The sequence below is a fragment of the Sarcophilus harrisii genome, chromosome 2 (genome assembly GCF_902635505.1).
Source record: "Sarcophilus harrisii chromosome 2, mSarHar1.11, whole genome shotgun sequence".
NCBI classification, from domain to species: domain Eukaryota; kingdom Metazoa; phylum Chordata; class Mammalia; order Dasyuromorphia; family Dasyuridae; genus Sarcophilus; species Sarcophilus harrisii.
Window position 1 is genome coordinate 375,733,607 of NC_045427.1, and position 26,847 is coordinate 375,760,453.

Consider the following 26,847-nt stretch of genomic DNA (forward strand, 5'->3'; position numbering starts at 1 on the left):
AGTACTCCTTCTTATGCATTTCTTTTTCTTTATTTCTTGATAGATTTATCTTCTGCCAAGCGGAAATTTGCTGATTCCCTAAATGAATTTAAGTTCCAATGCATAGGAGATGCAGAGACAGATGATGAAATGTGTATCGGTAAGTTGGGGAACTGGTAAGCTTAAAAATACCTGAGAAGCTTTCCTTAGGGATTCCGTAATGACATCTTTTCTGAGAAAGGACATATGACTATTGTCTGATAATATTTTACTTTATGTGCTTATTACACTTATAGATTGTTCAAGCTAGTTGGTTTCTGAGGTTATCTATTCAGAGGCAAGGAAAATGGGGATATGGAGATAAGCAAGTAGTCCCTGATCTTAAGAAAATAAATAAAAATACAATGCATAGTATTGGTGCAGCTATATAGAGTATTGAGCTTAGAGTCAGGAAGATGTGAGTTCAAATTTGGTCTTGGTCTAAAATATATAGAGAATTTATTCAAATTTATAAGAATATAAGCCATTCTCTAATTGATAAATGATCAAAAAATATGAACAATTTTCAGATGAAGAAATTAAAACCATTTCTGGTCATATGAAAAAATGCTCTAAATCATTATTGATCAGAGAAATGCAAAGACAACTCTGAGATACCACTACATACCTCTCAGATTGGCTAAAATGAAGGGAAAAGATAATGATGAATGTTGGAGAGGATGTGAAAAAACTGCGACACTGATACATTGTTGGTGGAGTTATGAATGGATCCAACCATTCTGGAGAGCAGTTTGGAACTATACTCAAAAAGTAATCAAACTGTGATACCCTTTGACCCAGCAGTGTTTCTACTGGGCTTATATCCCAAAGAGATCTTAAAAGAGGGAAAGGGATCTGTATGTGCAAAAATGTTTGTGGCTGCCCTTTTTGTAGTGGCCAGAAACTGGAAACTTAATGGATGCCTATCAATTGGAGAATACCATAAGTTATGGTATGTGAATGTTATGGAATATTATTGTTCTCTAAGAAATGACTGGCAGGATGATTTCAGAGAGGGTTGGAGAGACTTACATGAACTGATGCTGAGTGAAATCAGCAGGATCAGGAGATCAACAAATTACATAACCCTATGCCTCAGTTCTTCATCTATAAAAAGATCTGGAGAAGGAAATGGCAAACCACTCTTGTATTTTTGCTAATGGAACCCCAAATGGGGTCATAAAGAGTTGGAAATGATAGACCTAAAAGTTGGACACAGACTAAACTGACTTAGTAACTCTAACCTGCAAGATGCTCAGGATCACTCTATTTTCTCATCTGTAAAGTGGACTAACATTCTTTTTACTAATTGTATTAGTATACAACAACAATAAGATTATACCAACTGTGGATTTGGCTCTTTTCAACAGCGAGGTGATTCAGGTTGGTTGCAACAGATTTGTATTGGAGAGAGCCATCTGCATCCACAAAGAGGTCTATGGGGACCGAGTGTGGATCTCAACATAGTATTTTCATCTTTTTTGTTGTTTGCTTGCTTTTTGTTTTCTTCCTCCTTTTTTTCCTTTTTGATCTGGTGTTTCTTGTATAGCATGATAAATGTGGAAATATATATAGAAGAATTGTACTTGTTTAACATGTATTGGATTACTTGCTGTCAAGCATTTAGGGGAAGTGAGGAAGAAAAACTTGCAACAGAAGGTTTTGTAAGTCTAAATGTTGAAAATTGTGTGTATTTTGAAAATAAAATGCTATTATATAATTAAAAAAAACAAATTTGGCTTTGGACATTCACTAGATGTCATTCAGCTATTTGCCTCAGTTTCCTCACCTGTAAAATGAACTGGAGAAGGAAATGGCAAACCACTCACTCCATTATTTTTCTCAAGAAAACTCCAAATGATATCACAGAGTTGTAAACAACTGAAATAAATGAACAGCAGCAGCCACAAAAATAACATGTTAATTTTTTGTTTTCTAATTAAGTGTCTGGATTGTAGGGATCTCTTTGACATCACTGATCTAGTCCAACCTTATTTCAACTTTTTTTCATACCTGAGAGAAATGAGATAAGAGATTGAGGGACTTGCTCAGAGTCATGGAAAAAGCTGGAGGGATAGTTGAGACTTGAATCCAAGTTTCAGCTGCTCACAGCTGTCGCAGGTCCAGAAAAAGACCTCTCAGTACAGCAGTAAGACGCCCTAAACAAAGAGTCAGGAAACCTGACTCCTTGTCCAGGGTAAGGCAATCTTTTGTTGTGCTATGAGGCCTTTCAGCTGCTTATAACTATCACAGGTCCAGAGACTATGTCAATAAGTCCATTATTGGACTGAGCTTTGGAGGCCTTGAATACCATGGATATAGTGACTATCATTTATAATTCTTTAGCCTGGAAAATTCTGTGACTTCTCCATGGCTCTGCTCCACCACATTGTCAGGAGTTTGTAGAGGGGTTAAAAAATAAAGGGGAAGCCTGTAGCTAGGGAACAATTTGGCCTTTGCCATATACTATCCTGCTTCTGCTTTGGCCGACAACATTGAGGGATTATGGTATCACTTTGAGAGTACTTGATTTGAAGCCAAGAGGATAGGGATTCAAAACCTGTCTGATAAATTCCTACTTTGATCATAACCAAGGCAGAAAAACTTCTTTGGGCCTTCTTACCTTATTTGTAGAATGATAATAATGATATCTATAATATTTATTTATAGGATTATTATGAGGATTACTTTTGATAATGTACTATAAGTCTCAGAGTGCTTAGCGAATGTATATATTTTTTGTTGTTGTTACTATTGTTACTACTATTAACAGGAATAAAAAAATCAAGAAATTGAACTTTCTCAGAGTACCTCACCATCACCACTCAAACACACTCCTCATCCCCAAAAGACTGACCAACTAACCCCCCCCAAAAAAAAAAAAAATCCCTCCTTACAAAGCCATTCCAGAGATGGACTGTAGAATCCATATAAAGAAAACTCCAGTTAAAGCCCTCAGTTCAGCAAATGCATTTTTGGCCTTCAGAACAGGTGTGAATACTTGCCTATGTTCCTTGGGGATTATTTAGTGATGATTCTGCTCACATCCTATATGTTCTTCTGGGCCCTGTTACTCATGGAAACTATAGAAAATGATTGAATGTAAGGGAAAGCCAGTGGTGAGCTTCCCTATTGGGATCTCTCCTGAAGAAAAAGGCTGAGTCCCTGACACCATTAGAATTAGCTGAGTCTGAGGACAAAGGGTTTGAGGTCTTTTTCCGGATAGGAAATCTTTGAACTCCAAAGCAAATTGCCCCCCCCCCCCCCCCCCCCCCCCTGAAAACTTCTCATTGTACGTGGCCCTGTTGTGCCTCCTCTTTCTACCCCCAGGTTCCCATGCATGTCTCTTCCGTGAGGAAATCCTTTCTCTCCACTAAAGTTGTTGCACAGGATAAAAATACATTTTTAGATCATTTTTAATGGTCGCTGATTGGGAAAAAGGAAAAAAAAAAAAAGGCAGTCTGGAGAAGGAACTGGCTTTTGAACCTTGGCCCAAGTTGGAGGGTGGATCCCTTGGGGGAATTAATAGACAAAGAAAGGGAGTGGATGGTACAGAATGTTGAAAGCTCATTTTTGTCATCCCATCCCTTGTCTTTTTCAGCAAAGTCTTTGCAAGAGTTTGCCACTGTTCTCAGGAATCTTGAAGATGAGCGCATACGGATGGTAGGTATGATTGGGATCATCCTAACCCCAAATGCCCTTCCTGCCCCAGCCCATGGGCTGGGTCAATACCCATGATCTAGTCCTTGTGCATATCATCTCTTCTATTAAAATGGAAGCTCTTTGAGGCTATTTCACCTTTGTCTTTGTATCCCTATTGCCTATCTCATAGTAGGTTCTTAAGAAAAGGAGATTTAATGGATTTACATATATTGGCCCAAATAGTTAGAAAATTGGGGTTTTACCCACTAGGTTTTTGTTGATTTAAGGATAAAATTTAGATTAAACACATCTAGGTTCACTATGTCAAATCCTTAATGACCCAGTTAAATAGCCCAGTGATCCAAGACTCTTAAAAGTATGCTTGATATGCAAAAGACAAAATAAACAAAACAGAATGCTAACTTCAGATTCTCCCGGGGTGGGGTGGAATGCAACATATAAATAGACAAATATACATATAAAAATTTGAATGAGAGCAAGCCCTAAATTAGGCGAAACAGAAAAGATTCCCAATAGCATTTGGCTTGAGAATGGAGCCATTGAATGAAACTGTAAATTATAAGGGAATGTATTGAGTGTGGGTGTGGGGGAGTTAATTGACTTCAAGAAACAGCAGATAAGCTAGTGTGGTTGGAAATAGAAGTCTGTGAAGGGGAAAACTGGGAAATACTGAGGCTAGTTTGTAAAGGACTACTTTAAATGCTAAATTCTGGAGTTTATATTTTATCCTAGAAAGGGATTCTTCATGTGGGATCTGTGAACTTCCAAAAAAAAAAAAAAGTTTATTTCCTTTGTAATCTTATGTATTTTCTTTTATGCTTAAAAGCCCCCAAAACAACATTATTCTGAGAAGATTCTCATAGGGTTGTATCAAACTACCATGGGATCAGTGACACAATACAGTTTAGAAAGCCCTCTTGTGGTCAATAGGAGCCAGTGAACACTTTTGAAAAGGGCAGGCACTTAGACTTGTACTTTAGGAATATTTTGACAGCTGTTTGGAAGTTGAATTGAAATGGAAAGATACTAGAAACTGATAGTCCAATTAAGGAGGCTGTTGTAACCCAGGTGAGATATGATTAGGGATTTAATTTTTTAATACATTTAAAAGATGTAGAATAAGAACATGTGGTAGGTAATGTTTCTTATATGTAAAGTGCTCTGAGCTCCTACAAATAGGGTTGTTATTTAATTTCAAGGATTAAATACTGCTTTCAACATTTTCCCCCCTTCTAACTGCTGACGGGCTGGCACTTTTCAGATTTGGCAGTGTAGGGTTAGTGGGTGATGGACTCTATAAAGTCTATTTGCCCTTTCCTCAGAATTCCTTAAATTCCAGGCTTAAAGAGTGGCTTGAAAGCTGCTTTTGGTGGTACGATGGCCTCTTCACTCCTCAGGCCCTGGGCAGATATCCAGGGGTTAGAGGGGATTGGGAGACTGAGTATTTTCCTCCTCCTCTCTTTCTGTGCTCCCCAAACCCAGTGCCTTTGACCAGCAGGTTGGCTGGCTTTTGGACTAAGGGAGCCAGGCTGGAGCCCTCTCTCTGACAGGCTTTTTGATTTAGCGGAGTATGGCTTTTGCTGGTTTGGGAGATAATAGAGTTTTTTCTTCACAATGAGGAGATTGTCTTCCAGGCACCTAAGAGCCCCTAGAATAGGGGGTAGACATAGTCCCGTTTTTTTAAGACCACTAACCATGGGTTATTCTAGGGGAGAAATAGCAAAATTGTGGTTGGGGAAAGGGAGGGATGTTGAATGCATCTGCCTGAGAGAAGGAAATAACTCCTTTGGGGTCTGGTTCTTGGCAAAGTTCAGTGTTGGGGGTGGGGAAAACATCACAATACACTTCTCTCCAAACTGCCTTGACCCTGTGTTAAGGGAACAATGGCTGGCTTATTCTTTTCAGTGAGGCTATGAATTCTGCTTATTAGTGTCAGTGAGTCAGGTTACCCCTGGTTACATCAATGCCTCTTGCTGCTCTGGATCCCTTCCCTGCCCCTATTTCCTGTGGCTGGTTGACTATTTATTGAGTATTTATTGACTAACTCCTATGTCCTGGTGGGTAGTGTGAGGGATGCAGAAACAGCATCAGATAGAATTCCTGTACTCAAAGAGCTTACAGTTTCAATGTCAAAGGTAAGACATTAAACACATATAAGTAGCAGATCCCTTCAACTCTGAGTCACATTTTCCTTCACTGTGAAAGTGGGGATTAGACTATTCGCTGTTACCCCTGCCAGCTCTTATGAACTGTGCTTCATTGGACAGTGTATAATTGTCCATAGTGAACTAAATGAATTTAAATAATATCTCTGCTCTTAGGGGAAGTGTTTTGAGTTCCTGTGTCATCACTTTCATTCACTATATAGACCACTGAAAGGAAACATTGCCCACCATCTGCCATTTTATCACTCTACTCACAGATATCTGAACATAAATATTCAGTTGTATGTAGAAATACTACATTATAGATATACTTCTTAATTGGCTAAGCAGATTTCTGACACCATCAAATGAAAAAGTTATGTATACAGCAGATGCTTAATAAATACCTGTAGAAAGAATGAATGAATTAAATTTAGAGGAATTGTGCATTGTGATAGAGGATTCAGTTGAGAGTCTGAGGTTTTGAATGGTCTGTTAACATAGTTTATTAATTAAAATGTAATAAAAAAAGAATAAATATGCACTATATGAACTTCATTTAATTTTGGGTAGTGTTTAATAGGAGAAACTTTGGGCTACTGAAAATTTTGTAACTATTGGAGGCTAATATCTAAATACTATCTGTTCCTTAATTTCTCTTTTTTAAAAATGGCATTCTTATCTACTCTCACATATAATTGCAAAAATTCTTCATTATTTGTTGATTCTTTATGGGGCAAACAGTTTATTTTTCAAATGATACACATGTAACATGGTCATTTTAGTGTTCATTTTGGCATGGGTGTGGTATACTTTCTCTGTCATAATTTTTTTTGATGATCTGATGTGTGACTGCATAGAAATCACATTTCTAATTTTTTTTTTTTTTTTTTTTTTTTTTGGTCAGATTGAAAATGCTAGCGAAGTGCTTATCACTCCTCTGGAAAAGTTCCGTAAGGAGCAGATTGGGGCTGCCAAGGTAAGATCTCTCAGAAACCTCCGTTTTGGAGAGGAGCTCCATTTAAATCCTGGTTCTGCCAATTTCCCTCTGTGTGGCAAAATCTCTGGGCTTCCTTTTCCTCATCTATTAAACAATGAGAAGTGAACAGGTGGTAGAGAAAGTTGGATTTAGGGGCTTCTAAGCTTTGGTCCTGTATGTGGTTATAAGTTTTTGACTTGAACATTTTTCAACTTCTTTTCCATAGATTTCTGAATGACTGAAGTAATTTCATAATTTAATATCTTAATAGATTTTTTAAGCCTTCAGACACTTGTATCTTCTCCTTAATGTTCCACAACCCTCTATCCACAGCTTGGTATGATCCCTTGAATTATATTAACAGAAGACAATGTGGTACATACAAAGAACTTTGGGCTTGGAGGTTAAGGCAGTTGTCTCTAATTTGCCATTGGATTCTGGGCTAGTCAGGATCACATTGCTAAGCTTTATTTCCTTCATCAGTAAAAGATAATAATAATAAAATTTGCCACACTACTTATCTCACAGGGTTGTTGTGAAAAAATTACTTTGTAAACACCAAAGGACTATATAATAATTATAACACTAATATTAAAATCTAATGTAGAATGCTTCATGGTTTGTAAAGCACTTTATGTATATCATGATATTTGTTCTTCATAACAAGCTTAGATGATTATTATTCTTCATTTTATAGACAAGAAAACATAGAAGCTAAGTGATTGCCCCCTGCTGAAACCAGATTGAGCCTTTTCCTGACTCCAGCACTTTATTCACTCAACTTCCCTAGCTTCCTTTTATATAAATGTTAGTAGTTAGTTATTCTTATTACTAAAAATGATTATTTTCCTTTATCAAGCTATTATGGCATGGAGACAAAGGTGATCTCGGTTCTCATTCTTTTAACAAATATTATACAGGTCTGATACTGTGGTAAGCACTGCTATGTGAAAACAAATATGAAACAATTCTTGCCTTAATGGGAGCTTTCATTCCTTTGAGCGTAGTGGACATGATATGACATGTATTTATATAAGTAAATAAAAAAATATATACAAAGTATTGAGGTCCTGGGAATGGGAAAAACCATTTGCAGCTCTGGAGGGGTCATAATAGGCCTTCTTTAGGCAAGTGGTTCTAGAATCAAACCTTAAAAAAAGTTAAGAATTCTGAGATTTGGAGGTCAGAAGGGAGAGAATTACCCAAAATTGTACCAGGAGAGTACAAGCTTTGGCAGCTCCTACCAAGCTAGAAAGGCTTCAGGGATGTGTCTAATAAGGAGCCATACTCCTATGATCTTAGGGCCAGCTTAACAAAGTGAAGAGAGGAGTGACCTTATGATTACAAATTTGGAAATTGGTAGAAATTTTTTAAAGCTATGGCAACTCATTAGGAACTCTTTTGGGGTCTAGATGGGTTGTGCTCTCACCTTTAGTAGACTAAATTCCCATACAGTGACATTAGAGTATTGACAAAGAAATAGTAACGAAAATAACAATGGTCATTGAATTAAATTGGGGAGAAATATTTTGCCCTAGGTGTATCCCAGATCCCTTATGATTCTTACAGAACATACATTTGTAGTAAGGGGCAATAGGATTCTGAACTCAGACTCCTTGTGGCAGAGATGCTACTGTTATAGATGTATGATTATTAAATGATTTCAAAAAGAAATCATGCCCATTTCTTAAAGGTGAAAAACTGTGTACTTCAATGAAACTGATTTCAATCTAGCTTATTAGATAGCTACTCTGTGCAAAATACTGTGGCTAAATACAAGTATAACAAAGATACATACACACACACATACCCACATATGTAATTATATTTAGCTAAAACTGTATAAATACACATATATACATAGATATACATTATTGTGTGTATGCACATATATGTACAGAAATATACAGAAATATAATGAAGATGTCTACATATGTCACTTCAAGACAAAGGAACATAAACGTGAAAAGATACAGCCAAACAATGTGTTATAAGTAATGAAAGAGAGAGAGAGAGAGAGAGAGAGAGAGAGAGAGAGAGAGAGAGAGAATATATTAGAAACAGAGTGAGAATGAAAGAATTTATAAATTCTGATTTTGATTGGAGGAGTGACATATTAATATTACTTGAGCAGTATGAACTGGAGGGGAGACTGAACACAGAAAAATCATTTAGGTTAATTTATATAAATCTGGATATGAGATAATAAAGCCCTGAATTAGGGGGATTGTTAAGGAGGAGTGAAGAAGAGGGAACAGATACAGGAGATAGTCTTATCTTGCCCTCTGGCTAATAACTAGGAAATGTGTACTGTTTTTGCAGTATTTTGGAGGTCAACTATGGAGGAGATATTTGTATTAGAAAATGAAAAAGACATAATTATCTGCAAGTGGCTTCAGTTTGCAAGAGAATACCCTGAAGATTATTAGAAACAGTCAATAGCTCCATCTGCAGGCATGCAAGGGTATATCATCTTTGTGATTAAAAAAAAATTGGTTGTCACTGATCTGCACAAAGGGAATACTAACTCAAGCAACATTTTTTGGGTGAGATAAATTAACACAGGAGTTCGCCATTCAAACTAATACAAGCCCCTTTTATATGCATTTATATGTACATATATGTATGTATATGTGTGTGTGTATGTATATATATATATATATATATATATATATATATGCCCCTTATATGCAAAATATTATTTTCATAATACAAAGACAAAAAAAATGGCTTCTGCCTTTAGGGTACTTATATTAAACCAATTACTTACAATGTCCAAATATATTTATCTATATTTATCTATATCTATATCTATATATCTATAGGAGGAAGTCATGAATAGCTTTCCCTAGTAATTGGCCCATGAGATGAGCCTTGAATGAAACTAGGGAGATTCAGGAGAGTAGCATGAAATAAATTTTGAAAGGTAAGCTAGATCCAGATTGTGAAGGGTTTTAAATGCCTGACTGGGGAATTTATTTGTATTCTTTGTACTGTACTCTGTGATCAGCAAAAATGGTCTCCTCTTGGTTCTTCATAAATGATACCATCTCCATGCCTTTGTGTTGAACATCACACATAGCTGGGATGTATTTCTTCTTTATATTGTCTTCATTTCTCTTTAAGATGTTACACAAACAACTTTTTCAAAAAAGACCATTCCTGGTCTCTCAATTGCTCATCCTTCATTTGCCCTCCTCCCTTCCCCCCATTACCTTTTATTTAATTGCTTCATATATGTTTGTATTATTCATTTTATGTCTTATATACATTTACTTTTTATTCACAGTGCTTGGTACATAACGAATGCTTAATAAATACTTGTTGATGTATATTGTATATTGTAAATGTAAGCCATTTCTAAGAAGAGATTATTTCATTCTTTTCAGTTGTATTCATGGCACCTAGAATAGTGCCAGGCACATAGTAGGTGTTCAGTAAATGCATCTTGATCAGTGATATGCTTTTTGTACTATATAGTTAGGGATAGGAAGCTTGTATAAAACCCACCAACAACTCTGTGAAGCTTACACTTTTAAGAGGAGCATAAGACACACCAACATTGCATTGTTTGGGAAAGTTCCTTACCCGGGAGCTCCCTACACTGAAATCACAGGAATGCCGAGTCAAATTAGTCAGCATTTATTAAGCATCTTATATATTCCAGGCCTCATGCCAAGCTCTCGGATTACAGAGAAAGAATTGACAGTCCCTGCCCTCAGGAGATTTACTAATTATTTACTAAATACTAATAGTACTAAAACACTAATAATTTACTAATAATATTAATAAAAAACAACCAAACAAAATCCCGAACTATGTGCTTGGGTGCAGTGATAGAGAGACAAAAGTAACCTTTGCCCAATGGACTTTGCAGTTGTTAGGGCCTGCTGAGGAAGTTGGGGGGGGGGGGTGCAGAGATATTGTCTCAAGATGGATTTGGTGACTAATCCATCTGGTAGTTGGTTTTCTCGTTGGATGCATTACTGCTTTCCCACAAACTCCTACTATCTGCATATGCTTGCCCAAAGCCTTGGTTTGAAGCTTACCACAGTTAACCAAATGAGGAGATTCAGAAATCCAAGAGTTCAGGTGTTCAGTGCAGTAGGAAGATCTTTTGGGGGAGTGAAAGATGAAATAAAGGACCAAGCTTGAGAGGATTAAAAAAAATACTACTCAATTTCTATACTATACTAGTGCTTTCTTCTCCAAAATCCACAGGAGGAAGCTTGCCAAGTTTGGGTTTGGTTCCTCCCTGCTCCCCCCGTGTCTCACTTTGGTTCTATATCTTCTCCTTTTCATCCCTCACTCTCTATATATGTGCTCCTGTTCTATTCTAGGACATGTTTTAATGAAGGAAGCTGTGCTATCTAAAGTACAGTCTTGAAGTGCCAGCCAATAACACGGGGATGTATTTGGCAGCAGCCAAGTTCTGTTTTCTGAATCTTTCCTGTACGGATGCTAAATTTATCCCTTCCTCCTCTTCTTCCTCCTCCTCTTATATTCAGTTGCCATAACAACCTGTTGCCACTTGTAAGAAACTGAAGTTAGAAAAGCCTGGTAGGGAGGGGACTGTGTCGAGTTAACATGACTTATAGTACCTAGTCCAATACTTTCATTTTACAGCTGAGGAAACTGAGACCCAAAGGAGTTAAATGATTTGTCCAAATCACATAGGGAATGACTAGCAGAGCTTGGTTTAGTGCTTTGTTTAGTGAAGAATTTTAAAATAACCTGCCCTTAAAGAATTCACTATCTAAGTAGACATGACAAATAATAGAGATAGCTTTTAATTCAGGGTGGTATCTATGGAGACATAACAAGCATTAATTAATTCAGTATGGTACCTGATGTGTGTATATGAGTACGTGGGAAGACCAGCAGGAAGGGGAAGAGGAGATTTCAGAGAGTCTGTAGAGGATGGGAAGAATGGCATTGTAAGCATAGATCTCTAAGAAAAGCATAGTTGCTGGAAAAATATAGAGCATGTTTAAGAGATGATGGGTAATCCAGTTTAGCTGGGATATAGATAATTTAGAGGGAAGCAATATGAGTTATGGCTAGGGAAATAGGGAGGTACTACATTGAGCAAAACCTTGAACGACAGGCAAAAGAACTCAGACTTTAATTGCTATATATCATGAAACACTGATGATTATTCCATTAGGGAAAGATTTAAGGGGGGTGGGGGAGCATCCTACATCCTATAGATAGTTCCATAAGCTGATTGTTGTTGTAAACCTCCTATTTTGGAAAGTAGCAAAGCCCACGATCCTAGCATAGTTATCCTTATAAAGATTTTGCTCTTTTTCTCTGGACAGAACTGGCCAATATTCCCCTTATCTTTGGTTCTCCTTTTGGATGTTAAATTTAGATAGCCTCCATGAGTCGTTTAAATATTGCAAAAATTTGGTGCACGTGGCCCATGGCCTTTTCCCATTCTTGGCCTGTTGGAATGTAGTGAAGGGAGCCTTCCAAAGGGCCATAGAGCCTAAAAAAGAGTTGTTAACATGGGTTGGCTTACGCCCACCCTGATATCATGAAGTCATTGGCAGAGAGGGACCCAACGGTTATATAAAACAGATGAGCTGCTTCGGGGAAGCTTTACTCACAAAATTTAAAAACAAAAGCCGGCAACTCAGGAGGTCCTTTCCCCCGGGCTCCAAGATTTCTTCCCCTCCATCTGTTTTTATTCTTTACCTTTTTTTTTTTTTTTTCCAGAAAATTCAGCATGTGCTTGTGATGTGCAGGGTTCTCTCAGGTGCAGGGAAGGTACAAAGATGATTAAGACCATAAGAAGTCCAATATGGAGGCTCATAGAGGCACTCTGTCAGGTTAGTTGGGCATATTTGGAGCTAGAAAGACCTGGTACCACATGCTCAGAGCTGCCTGAACAAATCACTCAATTTCTCTCTGCAAAATGACCCAACTTTAAGATCCCTTTATGCTCTAGTGCTATGATTCTGTGATTATAGGACTATAGCTGGATCAAGCTTCTCGGTTTACAGATGAAGGAACTGAGATCCTTGAGATTTAAGTGGCTTGCCCAAGATCTAACAGATAATAAACATCAGAATCAGAATTTGATTCTAGGACCTCTGATTCTGGAACCAGTTCTGGACCATGCTGGTGGTGGAGAAATCATAGAAATTTTTGTGGAAAAGATACATTATAATTTTTTGATTTGGGAGACTGACAGTAGCTGAAATTCCAGGGCAAGACATTTAAAATATAGGAAACTACAAAGAAAAAAGGTAGAGGTAGAAAAGAAAGTCCAGATATGTTTATGAAATAACTGATTGATAGAATCCTCCACATCTGAAAGGAAAGTTTTTATCTTATGGAATATTTCTTATACTTCAGGCTCAAGATGTTTTTACTCTCTCTAATATGTGGGGTCTATCCAGGGATGTGCTGGTAAATGTTTGACAGGGGCTCTCTGGAAGAAGAAAGATGTACATATGACAGACACATTTTAAAATTTAGTCTGCATTAAAAACATTTTTCTCCATCACTTAAGTTTAGACCTTAGCTTCTTAAAAATGTGGTTCATGACTATATAGAGTCTTGTAATTGAATGCAGGGATTGTGAAATTATGATTTATTATCAGTAAATGTTTGATTTGTATACTTATTTTATATGTCTATATACCCAAGGTCACATGAAAATTTCTCATATGAAAAGGAGACATGAATGGAAAAAGTTTAAGAAACCCTGGTCTAGACAATCAATAGAACAGTGAGCCAAACCTGATTTTGTAACATTGGCTGATTCCCAAGATGTTAACTACTCACACTGTAAATTTAATAATAGCCATTGTGAACTGGTATGAACTGGCTTCATTTAGCACATACCTGGTTCATTATAACTATAATAAAATAATCAGTATTTATTGCATTAGAAATTAAAATGCCATAGTATTCTTATGAGAATCACTTTGACCACATGTATCTTCTACAAAGGAATCAAAAATCCCCAGAGATCATCTCGCCACCTTTTGAGAATTACTAATAGTCCAATCCTCCATTTTACAAATGAGGCAACTGAAGGCCATGAATACCTCTCAAAGAATTTGGACCTAGATTCTGGCCACAAAGCTCTGCTATTCTGTTGCTGTACAGAAGCAACTGAAGAGAAAGATGCTAATTTGGATGAGGCTCAGATCATTCACCGTAACCTCCTAAGATGGGCCAGACAGATTAAAATAGAATTGGAAAATGTTTAACAATACAACATAGATAATGTGAATTTGTGGTTTTCTGGTTCGATATAAGGCCTAGAAGAGTCCCTGTCTGCTTGAGCTTGACTCCACTGTTCTAGTTTTAACTTTTTTTTTTTTTTAAATAAACAAAGTGAATCCCCACTCAAGATTGTGATATTTGTTCAAAGATACTTAAGCAGAGCCAGAATCACATGCCCACCACCTGGTTGAGACCCTCATGGACTATCTATTATAAAGACTCCTAATTGTTCCCTCTCTCACCTCTCTTCCCAATTTTCACACAACTTACAGAATGATACTGTGTTTTTGGAGGGAAGGACAGTTGGAGTTACGTGAGTAAAGGGTCACAAAGCTAGTCAGTGTCTGAGGTTGGATTTGAACTCAGGAAGATGAGTTTTCCTGCCTCTGGATCTAGTACTCTATCCACTGTAGCCCCTAGCTGCTTTCTTGTTTCAAATGCATTTTCATATTAAACTTCCTAGTTTGACTTCCAAGTGATGGAGGAGATAGTACATTGGAACTCAAGTCTTGTTTTATTTTCAAAACATGCAGGTTAATTTTTCAACATTGATCCTTGCATAGCTTTGTGTTCCACATTTTCTCCTCCTTCCCCCACCTCCTCCCCTAGATGACAAGTAATCCATAGTAAAATATGTGTTAACATAGTTCTACAAGAGAATGATACTCTTAAGACACAGCTGTGACAATGCTGTTCTCCTGCTTAAAAAGCTCCTAGTTAGCACTGGCATAAAGCCTTTAAGAGATCAGGCTGACAAACTAACCAACTTGTCGTTCCTCAAATTCAGGATTCTGTTTCCCCAAACAAAAAATTCCGTCCTCCCCCACAAAAAAATTCAGGATTCTGTTTCTTTGCTTTAGTGCAAGCTGCCCCTAAATGCCTGAATGTTCTCTCTCTGTAACTCAGCTTCTTAGAATTGCTAGTTCCTTTTAAAGATCAGCTCCTACTCAAGAGCTTTCCTGATCTCTGCAAGATGACACTACCGACTTATCTCATCTCCAAGTTATTTAGCATTGTGCTTAGGGGTTTGTTATTTCTTCCAGTAGAATATTCAAGTCTTGAGTTAGGTAACTATTTTTGTCTTAATAATCCCTAGTCCAAGAACAGGGGCTGGCATGTAGTAAATGTATGTTGGTTTATTGGTTGTTTTATTCAAGGCCTCAATGAATGGGCAGTTGCAATAGAGTGCCAGACCTGGAGTCAGAAAGACTCTTACTGAGTTCAAATCTGTCCTCAAGACACTTACTAGCTGTGTGAATGTGGGCAGGTCACTTAACCCTGTTTGCCTCAGTTTCCTCATTTGTAAAATGAGCTGAAGAAGGAAATGGCAAACCCACTTCAGTGTCTTTGCCAAGAAAACTCCAAATGGTGTAATTGAACACAACTGAAAAAGTTCTAAATGATAGACCCTGGAATTCTGAAGCATGTTTCTTTTCTTTGTTCCTGAGGTAATTGGGGTTAAGTGACTTGCCCAGGGTCACACAGCAAGGAAGTATTAAGTGTCTGAGGCTAGATTTGAACTTAGGACCTCTTGACTTAAGGGCTGGTGCTTTATCCACTACACCAATTAGCTGCTCCAAGGAAGCTTATTAAGCCCCCACTATGTGCCAGATACTTTAAGTGCTTTATAAATGTCATATTTGATCCTGAAATGAATACAAATACTGAAAGATAGAATTTCTGGGCAATTAATTAGCTTATTAATTAGGCTGCATAACAATTAAGGTCTACCCTGAAACCCCTTAAATCTTTCCTAAAAGAAATGCCTCAGACAAGTGAAAATCAACCCTGACAGTGGATATTTAATGGAGATATAGGCTAAAAGGCTGGACCAGCGACATTTAGGCATTTGAGGAAGCCATCTCCATCCAGATTTCCAACTAGTTTTTGCCTCCATGAGCTGAGTTCCGATGGAGTGTTCCTCCTTGAAGGCAAAAGCTCACTCAGAGTTGATTCTAGAATTCTAGACTAGAATTAGAACTCCCAATTGAGTGGGGTCTCACCCAATTATGGAGCATTTGCCTTGAGGGCAAATCTCACTCAGCTATGCCCTTCCCAGACTCACTGACATTTTCAAGGGGTGGATTTTTACAGAAATGATAGAAAAAAGGGTAGCCCCACAAATTAAAAATAGTTATTAATGTAATATCATAATATATATGTAGCATAGTAACATTAGCAATTTCTTTCAATCTTTACAACAAAACTAGAAGGTAACAGTTATTACTATCCTGAGGCAAGCAGTTGAAAAATGCCTGAGGCCCTATTCCAGTCTCAGCTGTGCTATCCAGCTGCCTCCTTACTTTTAGATTCAGTAGCAATTAGTAATTATTAGTTGAATACTTATAACAATCACTATTTGAAGCATTTCATTGATATTTCCAGTTTCAGAACGTTACTTTCTCTTACTTTCGGGTGGGTTTCACCTCCTCTCATGTCTGAGTACTGTATAGAATAAAGTTTAGTTCTTGGTTGATTTGGGAATTCTTTTTCCATCCTGGGTATTGATTCAGAGGGGGAAACGGTCATCAAGTAGACAAGTGAAAAACAAAAATTGGGCCTGTGGCCAAGATTAGAAAATGGATTGTTGGTTGCCATGCCAGTGCCAAAATTTCCCAGCCTCTCCCTTCCTCCTTTACACATTTGAATAACTAATAATGTTAGACTCTATTCAATAAAAATGCCATTAAAAATATGTAAGTTCCCCTCTTCTAACTCTTCACAGAAGTTGTGATTTGTTTGGTTTGGGAAACTTCCAATGAGCAAACTCCCTTTACCAATTCAAATGACTACCTGCCCTACAATTTATTGTCTTAGTTGCCTGGGGCAGGAAGAACTTCTGTCACTCAGGACTCAGGGTTATAGAGCCAGAATATGTGTGTGAGAGATTTGGCTTTCTGATTGTTTTACTGTTTGGGGGGTTGGGAGGGATGAAGAGGAGACAATCAGAATTAAATGTCTTGTCCAGGACCACACAGCTAGTGTCTGAGGTCAGATTTGCACTTCTGAGTTCTCTGTTCTGTCCACCATAACATCTAGCCACTTCTCTGACTCTTTTTCTAAGAATATTTTGCCTTGGGCTGATTAAAATTAAAGAATGAGTCTGATATAGACAGACAGGTGGATGGGACAATGGGTAGAGTGCTGGGGTTGGAGTCGAGAAGACTCATCTTAATAGTTGTATGATCCTGGGTAAGTCATTTAACTCTGTCTGCCTCAGTTTCCTCATCTGTAAGATGAGCTAGAGAAGGAAATGGCAGATCTTTCCAATATCCTCCCCAAGAAAACCCCAAATGGGTTCACAAATTCTCATAAGTTACTGAAATGAATACACATTAACTAAATTAAACACTTATTATGTGCTAGGTCCTTTGCTAAAGTGCATTACAAATATGAAATATTGTTCATTTCACAGTTTGAGCTTTAAAAAGCCAGGAACTGATTTTATTCCTTTTATATGTCCAGTTAGACATGAATACATTATGGTATTTTCATGACCAGAATGCAGTTTATAGAGCTTGGAGTTTGTTAGTCTCCTATGGTTTTATGAGAAATGGGAAGAAAGGGGAGCACAAAGATGTATGGAGAATTAAATATATATAGTAGTCCAGAACTGCATTTATTCCTCTAATATATCTCCATTTCTTTTTTTTTGATAGGATGCCAAGAAGAAGTATGATAAGGAAACAGAGAAATATTGTGGTATTTTGGAGAAACACTTGAACTTGTCTTCTAAGAAGAAGGAAGCTCATCTTCATGAGGTAAAATTGTCATCTCTACTCTTGGTTTTCAGAAGAATAGATGGATGTAGTTTAATTTCTGGGGCATATACTTTGACTTTATATGGTTAAGTCCTGTTTGAGCTTTATTGACCTGAAATGACCAGTTCCTTAAAATTTTGCTTTAAGAAAGAATTCTTATATTATTTTCTGTATTTCTCAAAATAAATTGAAATGGCATTATTTTATGAAAAATTCAAATTTTGTACCTTAAACGCTTCTTCTCCTTTAACCAGTCTTTTCATAACTTCTGAGTGTTTTAGCTCTGTTTGAAAGACTATCTTGTCACTTATAATAGTAGAATATAAGCTTTTTTGAGATGGGGCAGCTAGGTGGTGCAATGGTTAGAGCACCACCCCTGAAGTCAGGAGGACCTGAATTCAAATCTGGTCTCAGACACGTCTTAGCTGTGTGATCCTGGGCAAGTCACTTAACCCCAATTGCCTCAGCAAAAAAAAAAAAAAAAAGATAAAGTTTTTGAGAGCAATGACTGTTTAATATTTTATTTTCTATTTTTAGCCCTTCATAATAGGTTGTTGTTGATTAATATTTGAGTTTGTATTCGTAGCACTTAATAATTGCTTGTTGATTGATTGATTTTTCCACTACAGATCAGTTACTGTTTTTAAGCATTTTGATCCATGGGAAGTTACATTCCATGCATTCATTTAACAAGTTGTGCCAACCTCGACAAAGACAAAGACAGAAATAAAGAAAATTCCTACATGGCAGTTGGTGCCGTGTGAAACACAGGGAAACAACTTGTACATAAGAAGTTGGAGTTAAATAAAAATGTTTAGAAAGGAGTTTCTGAGAGAACATGAAGACCTTGGGGAGGGAAGAATTGGGGTAGATTTCCTTTAGGGGGTGGTGCTTTGAGTTGAGTTTTGAAGGAAGAATTCTTAGACTTGGTAGAGAGGAACAGGTGCATTTTGATTATGGAACTCAGAGGTCTGAAGATGAGAGATGGGAAGTTGTTAATAAGAAATAGCAACCAGGCTGGTTTAGCTGGAATGTGTAGAGTATGTGAGAGAGGAGTAACACGTAATTAGCTGGAAAGATAGGTGGGAGACAAATTGCAGTGGTCTTTAAAATCCAAACAGTAGAATTTATATTTTTTCCTTTGAGTCAAGAGAGAGCCACTAAGGTCATGTTCATACCTGAGCTTTTAGGATATCATTCTGGAAGCTATGTACAGGATGTGTTGGATCAAGGAGAGAGGGGAAATGAAAGAAATAAACATTTATATAATAGTTTTTCCAGGCATTGTGTAAAAGTTTTTTTTTTTAAATCAATTTTATCTCATTTGATCCTAAAACAACTTTGTGAAGTAGGTAGGTGCTACCATTTTATTCATCCATCCATTCATTTATTTTAAACCTAATAGATTTCCAATTAAATGTAAAAACAATTTTTAACCTTCATGATTCCTTTCTTTCTTTCTTTCTTTCTTTCTTTCTTTCTTTCTTTCTTTCTTTCTTTCTTTCTTTCTTTCTTTCTTTCTTTCTTTCTTTCTTTCTTTCTTTCTTTCTTTCTGTCTGTCTGTCTCTCTCTCTCTCCCTCTCCCCCTTCTCTCCCTCCCTCCCTTCCTCTCTGTCTCCCTCCCTCCTTTCCTTTTCCTTTCCTGCCAAACTTTACATCCCATATTTGAGAAGGGAAGCAATTTGATTAAAAGTTACACATCTACAGTCATGCAAAAACATTTCTCTATATTAATCATGTTGTGAAACAAAACAAAATCCAAACAAACCAAAAACAAAACCCAAGAAAAATAAAGTTAAAAAAAGTATTCTTCAATTTGCATTAAAATAGCATTTCTCAAAATGAGTTCTTCAGAACTATCTTGAATCTTTAAATTGCAGAGACTAGCTAAGTTATTCACAACAGATCATCTTGCAATATTGCTCTTTTGTGTAGTGTTGTAGTGTTCTCCTGGTTCTGCTCATTTTAGTTTGCTTAGTTCATCTAAGTTTTTCTAGGCATTTCTAAAATTGATTTACTCATCATTTACTTATAATAGCATAGTAATCTTCTACTACATCATATGCTACAAACTTATTTAGCCATTCCACAACTCAAGGGTATCCTCTCAATTTCCAATTCTTTGTCACCACAAAAGAATGCCCTATAAATATTTTTGTACATATAGATCCTTTTCCTTTTTAAAATCTCTTTGGAATAAAGTCCTCATAGTGGTATTACTGAGTCAAAGGTATGCACAGTTTTATAGCCTTTCTTACATAGTTCAAATTTTTCTCTGTAATTGTTGGAACAGTTCACATCTTTACTACAGTCATTAGTGTTCCAATTTCCCTACATTTCCCTCCAACGTTCATCATATTAGCCAATCTCATAGGTATGAGGTGATAACTTTATTTCTCATTAATAATGATTCAGAGTATTTTTTTTTCATGATTATAGAAAGCTTTGATTTCTTTATCTGAAAACTGCCTGTTTTTATAGTTGGTGTTATTAGTATCTCTACTTTACAGATAAGGAAACTGAGGCAAACAGGTTAAGTCATTTACCTGGGATCATATTAATAAAGATCTGGGAGGTAGGGGAAATGAAAGAAATAAACATTTACATAATACCTAGTTTTTCCAGGCATTGTGTAAAAAGTTGCTTTTTTTGTTTTTTTGTTTTTCCTGAGGCAATTGGGGTTAAGTGACTTGCCCAGGGTCACACAGCTAGGAAGTGTTAAGTGTCTGAAACCAGATTTGAACTCAGGTCCTCCTGACTTTAGGGCTGGTGCTCTCCACTGCAAAAAAAATTTTTTTTAAATCAATTTTATCTCATTTGATCCTAAAACAACCTTGTGAAGTAGGTAGGTACTACCATTTTATTCATCCATCCATTCATTCATTTATTTTAAATCTAATAGATTTGAACTCAGAGCTTCCTGACTACAGGTCTAGCATTCTATATCTCCTATGATTCCTGGCTGCTTCAGTTTGAGACCCAGCAAGACAAGTCTGATGAAGGACTGAATTAGGGTAGTGCCTGTGGAAAAGAGGAAGGCTTTGAGGCAAGTTGGGGAGGAGAGTCAACAAAGCATGGCTACTGATTGAACACAAGTGCTTGTCATTCTTAGATTCTCTTTCAAGTGGAATGAGCTCACTGCTCAACATAGTGAAATTTTGTCTGTACTCTGCATCCTTTCTTAGCATAAATGCTGAAGATGGATTCCTGACTTCATCTCTTAATTCTTATTCCTCCTTGATTATATAATATTATAATCATCAGAGTCAGTAGAGCTGAGGATTTGGTCCAGAGGAAGATGATTTCAGGATTCTCATTTAGAATCCTTTCCTAGTAGTCAGTATTCTGAGCAAGTCACTTGCCTTATTTCTTAATTCTTGAAATCATGATTGCTAATGGAGCCTGAGCTTTGCATGGGTCTGATGATCAATGATGAGTGACTAGGGAGGTACTAAACATGCTGCTGAGAACTGTCCTGACCAAATTCTAAGATGCTCATTCTAGAGATTTAGCTACCAAACGGTAAATATTTTTAGCCACACCGGTTACAACTGGGTGGGATGAATGGGGTGAGTAGGTGAGGAAAGAACCCAGTGCTTTGTAGATGATAAAATGGTAGATCTTGAGAACCCTTTGAGAGTCAATTACATATTAATTGAAATAGTACCTTCAGCACAATTATAGTATGTAACTAATCCACACAAATCTTGAGCATTTTTGAATGATCAATAAAGCTCAGAAGTTATTGCTGTGGCAATAAACATTAATCATTTACCTTAGAAGTTCAAGGGACCATACCAGCTACATTTAATTTCTCTAAAATGATGATTATTATTTTTCTATTATAGCTTTTTATTTACAAAACATATGCGTAATTTTTCATCATTGACCCTTGCAAAACCTTCTGTTCCAACTTTTCCCCTCCTTCCTCCCACCCCCTCCCCTAGATGGCAGGCAGTCTAATACATGTTAAATATGTTAAAGTATATATAAAATACAATATACGTATACATATTTATATAGTTATCTTGCTGCACAAGAAAAATCGGATTTAGAAAGAATGTAAAAATGACCTGAGAAGGAAAATAAAAAATGGAAGCAAACAATAACAGAGTGGAAATGCTATGTTGTGGTCCACATTCATTTCCCATAGTTCTTTCACTGAGTGTAGCTGATTCTCTTCCTTACTTAACATTTAGAACTGATTTGGATCATCTCATAAAATGATTATTTTTTTGAGATTGAATGAGCTAGCTCCATTTTATGATGACTAGTTTTAGTTAAGTTCACCCTGTGACTGACAGTAACTAAATTGGCCATCCTAGTTTTTTTTAGTCCTAGTGCCAAGTCACTTCACTTTTGGCTTCCACATCCTCTTCTATAAAAGGGAGGGAGGGGAGCACTTGAGTAGATAATTTTAGGTCCCTCCCAGTTCTAAAGCAGTGATTGTGTGTTCCCAATTGTCCTTTGGAACAAAGGGACTAGTAGAGGTGTTCTTAGGCTGCCGTGTATCAGAGAGAAGGCACTGGATGATGATTAAGCTATTTTATAGTAATAATAATTAGTATTTACTTTGTGCTTTTAAGGTTTGCAATTTTCACTCCTGGATGAGAAAAATGACTTAATCAGGGCCATTATGTGCTAGAGAAAGTTAATGGGAACCTCAGATCTTCTTGTCTCCAGACCCAGAGCATTATCTATCTCTCCCACCAAACTGCTTCTGCTTAGCTACATCATGCACATGAGAGCTGAAAGGTGCGAGACTGTGATGATAAGGATCTATATTGAGCAAATGAAATAATAATTGTAAAGCAATTAACACACTTGTCTGCAACATTGTAAAGTGCCGTCTTCAACCATTTAGTCAATAAACCCTATATAAGTAGTAGTTATTAGAGGCTTCAAAAATAACAAAGGGAAGAAATGTTCAGCCTGTCTGCAAATTTCAGCCCAAGAATAGGTAGCTCTTGTAAGATGATTGGCGTGGCTATTTTCTCAGGGCAAAACACTTTCTTGTTATGTGTGGTAATGTGGCTGGGAAGCAATTAGGATGAACCTTACAGCTGGAAGAATTGCTTGTGAGGTGGTTTGGCAGAATTGTGGGTTACCAGTGCCATCTGGTGGTAGCGAGTGAAATCGGCTCGTTCATTTCAGTTAAAAATTGACCAGTATTGTAGAGAGAGAATTCATGCATCCAGTAAGGGATTTGATCTCTGAAGCACTTTTTTTTTTTTTTTTTTTTTAAACATTATGTTCCAAGCAGTTAGGTGGTATGGAGAGTAGGAGTGTGAGGCCTGAGTTCAGATCATGGCCTTAGATACTTAGCTGGATATGAGACTCAGGGCAGACTCCATTCTCAGCCTCAGTTTCCTCATTTGCAAAATGGAGATAGTAATGGCATTTCTTTCATTGAATGAATTAATAAGGGGTTATATTGAGATATGAGGAACAAGTTAGATCTATTGTGTGTAGAACACTTGGTAAAATTTTTAACTAAAGAAATTCCAAGTAAGTTTCAGGATCCAAATTTCAATTCTCCATTGACTACTTATTACTAGCTATGTGATCTCAGTGATTCTCAATTTCCTCCTATGTCCAGTGATGTGTTTGTGTGGGAGTGTGTGTTTCTGACTCAGTGAGGAATTTTTGACCTAAAGTCTGTGACTATGATTTTAAAATATTTATATAATGTTTATTATTGTTCAGTTATTTTATAGTCATGTCTGGTTCTTTGTGATCCCATTGGGGTTCTCATATTAAAGATACTGGAATAGTTTGTCATTTCCTTATCCAACTCATTTTACATATGAGGAAACTGAGGCAAACAGGATTGCACAACTTATTCGTAGTCACGTATCTAGAAAGTGTCTGGGGTCACATTTGAACTCGGGAAGATGTGTCTTCCCGACTTCAGGCTTGACACTTTGTCTTCTGCGCCACCCTGCTTGGTAGGTACTATTATTATCTTCATTTTCTGAGGAAATCTGAGACGATTTCACAGACACTCTGGGTCTTCAATTTGAGTCTGGTATTCTATTCATGATACCATGATATCACGTTTGATTCTGTACCTGCCAAATCAGGGAGCTGGACTGAATATTCTCTGTGGTTCCTCCCAGCGTTCAAGTATATGATGGAAACCTTTTGTGTACCAAAAAGCACTGTGCCAAGAGCTGGGGAAAAGTTTAGATAAAACACAATCCTGGTCCTCTTGGAGTTTATAGTCTGGTGATGGAATATGACATCTGTCCAAATAATAATGCAAAACAATATATGAGATTACAAAATGGCATAATGGAGTGCTGGGCTCACTAAACCTCAATTATAAAATGGAGATAATAACAATACCTACCTCACAATATTATTGTGAGTATCAAATGAGATAATACATAAAGCAATATGTATGTATTAACTTTTATTATAGCCATTTTAATCTTTCATTAGACACAATGTTTGAAATGAGGTTCAAAGAGAGAAGAACCATCATTACCATGTAGGAGGGTTCAACTATGTCCAAGTAGGACTTTGAAGTAGCTATAAAATTTCATTAGGTCATTAGAGGAAAGAAGAGGTTACAGGATTGGGATCAGCATGAACAAAGTCAAGGAAATGGACAAGCACAGACCATCCTGTAATTGACTCTATGTGAGGACTTTATATATGAGATAGATAAAATTGTATTTAAAAATGTTTTGATAGTGTATTTAAATATAATTTCCTTTATAATCCGTATGTTTTATACTTTTAAGATAACAAGCAGGGTTTGTTTTCATCAAACTGTCAAAAGGATTCAAGCAGGCAAGGAAATTTAAGAACTGCTCTTCTAGATTTTGGATTGATTACAGTCTATCTCCTATACTAATTTGTTAGTTTATTGAGGTCATGGACTTTTGCCTTTATTTGTATGTGTGTGCACATTCATGCATGAATGCATGCATGCACACGTTCATATTTAGTTTGTATTTATTCTCTTACTAACAAAGTACCCTGAATGTAATAGGGACCTAATAATATTAGTTACATTATTTGAATGAATTAATGAGGACTTAGATTGAGCCATTCCATACCTTGATCTCAGTTAACTTATATAGGAAATATGCTCCATTCCTTTGGCTTCATTGAAGAGCCAGGATACTACCCATACTTCTAGTGCGTGAAGAATCAGTAATTTTTATTCTCATAATAGTAATGAAGACACATTGAGGTCTAGACAGCATTGAATCTTATATTTGGAAAAGCCCCTCAGACTGCCCACTTAAATTGTACCTTTCTGAATATCCCTTCTTCAAGATGTCTGGCTGTAGATTATAGAAACTGTAGAAGTCAATGTTTTCTTGTAGGAAAATCTAGGATTGTGCTTAGAAGTCCTAGTTTGAGATTTACAAAGTATTTAACAGGGTAGATAAATGCAGATGTTAATTTAGGAAATTCCTTTCATCCCAGTCAAAATATATCATGAGAAACTAACACAATTTTATGTAGGTGTTATATTTTTTTCTGTTGCCTTGTTCATAACAATTCATAAGTGGAGAGCAAACAACAGGTTGAAGAGATAACTGATTTGGAATCTTTTTTCTCCTCATCCTATGGTTTGTTCTCAAGATGCCGGAAGTGAGTTCTTTTTAAAAGTAGCTACTTTTTAGAAGAGCAGTAGCCTGTGATTGAAAAGCAAGCTTGCAGATCAGATGAGAAGGGACCAAGAAGGTTCATGGGATCCTTTGAGAATCTTGCAGACTGAGGTGCCTTTGATCTTTATAATCACAATGGTTTGTGTCTCTTTTTGCTTACAGGACACTTCCTTGTAGCTCCATCCCTGCTGGAGTAGGGCATTTCCCACCCTGTGGTTATTTTACAAATGTGCAGATTGCCTTTTTTTTTTTTTTTAATCTTTTTTTAACAATGCTTCAGTCAGCAGGAATAGACAGTTTCCCAGGAGAGAGGGGAGGGAAGGTGTGCAGCAGAGGGGGCGTGTGGGCCAGTAACTGTGAGGGAATTGGGGTCCTACTGTGAAGAGATTAAAGATCGCATTAGCAGATGTTGGCCCAGCTGAAGTGCTCTCAACACAGTTATTATAACAGATAGGTTTGAGCTCCCCTATGGAGTCTAATTCTGAACTTTGTGATTCAGTCCTCTTAAATATTTGTTTGCATTATAAAGGATTTCACTTCTTCTTCTTCTCATTCTTCCTTCTTGTTCTTCTTCTTGTTCTTTTCCTTCTTCTTTTTTAAAGGGTTTAGAAAAATCTTAGTTGTAGTGGAAGAGAAGAGTCAGTATTCAGAGTCAGAAGACCTGGGTTTGAATCCTGTCTCTGTTTTTGTATGGCCTTAAGAAAGACACTTGTGAGGTTGTATTTCAGCTCTGCACTTGTGATTGAATTAAAGCTGAATCTGTTACATTTTAGGAATATTGAGGAGACACAGTAGTGAGAGTACTGAGCCTGGGGTCAGGAAGACTGTGTTCAAATGTAGCCTCTGACGCATATTATGTGAGCCTGGGCAAATCATTTACCTGCTGCTTGCCTCAGTTTCCCTATGTGTAAAATGGGGATAAAAATAGCTCCCAGGGTTGTTCTGAGGATTAAATGAAATAAGATTGTAAAGTGCTTAGCACTTCACATGGCACATGATAAGCAACATATAAGTCCTAACATTATTATTATTATTTTTGATTGTGTAGCTTTGGCCAAGGAATTTCTTATGTCTTAGTCTGTTTCTTCATTTGTCATTATGTCAGTAAGCATTTATTAAGAGCTTACTGAATTTGGGGTGCTGTGCTAGGTATCAAGAATACAAAGAAAGCCAAAAAATTTGTTCCCTGCCTTCAAAGAGCTCCCATTCTATTTGGGAAGAAAATATGCAAACAACTACATGTACATGGTGTAAGTGGAAGATGATCTCAGAGGAAAAGCCTCCCAAAGAAGGAAGCCTGGAAGAATTCCTGGGATGGGGCAGTGATCACTGAGTTGCATTCCAGATGTGAAGAATAGAGAGGAGGGAGGGGGGGGAGTAAAAGTAGAAGGGGCTAGATTGCAAAGGGTCTA

The 26,847-nt window shown here is 37.0% G+C and overlaps 1 protein-coding gene across 7 annotated transcripts in view; it reads left to right on the plus strand.

The window, feature by feature from the left end:
• Nucleotides 1–26,847, plus strand: part of ARHGAP26 (Rho GTPase activating protein 26) — a 514,081-nt gene that overhangs the window by 129,766 nt on the left and 357,468 nt on the right. For 6 of the 7 annotated variants that reach the window (XM_031953469.1, XM_031953472.1, XM_031953473.1 and 3 more), the window contains exons 2-5: nt 44–139; nt 3,620–3,681; nt 6,733–6,804; nt 17,706–17,807. In XM_031953469.1, the coding sequence (XP_031809329.1) occupies nt 44–139; nt 3,620–3,681; nt 6,733–6,804; nt 17,706–17,807 (332 nt within the window). Of the gene's footprint in view, nt 1–43; nt 140–3,619; nt 3,682–6,732; nt 6,805–12,525; nt 12,639–17,705; nt 17,808–26,847 lie in introns of those variants that run through there. The other variant, XM_031953474.1, reaches the window with a different exon arrangement.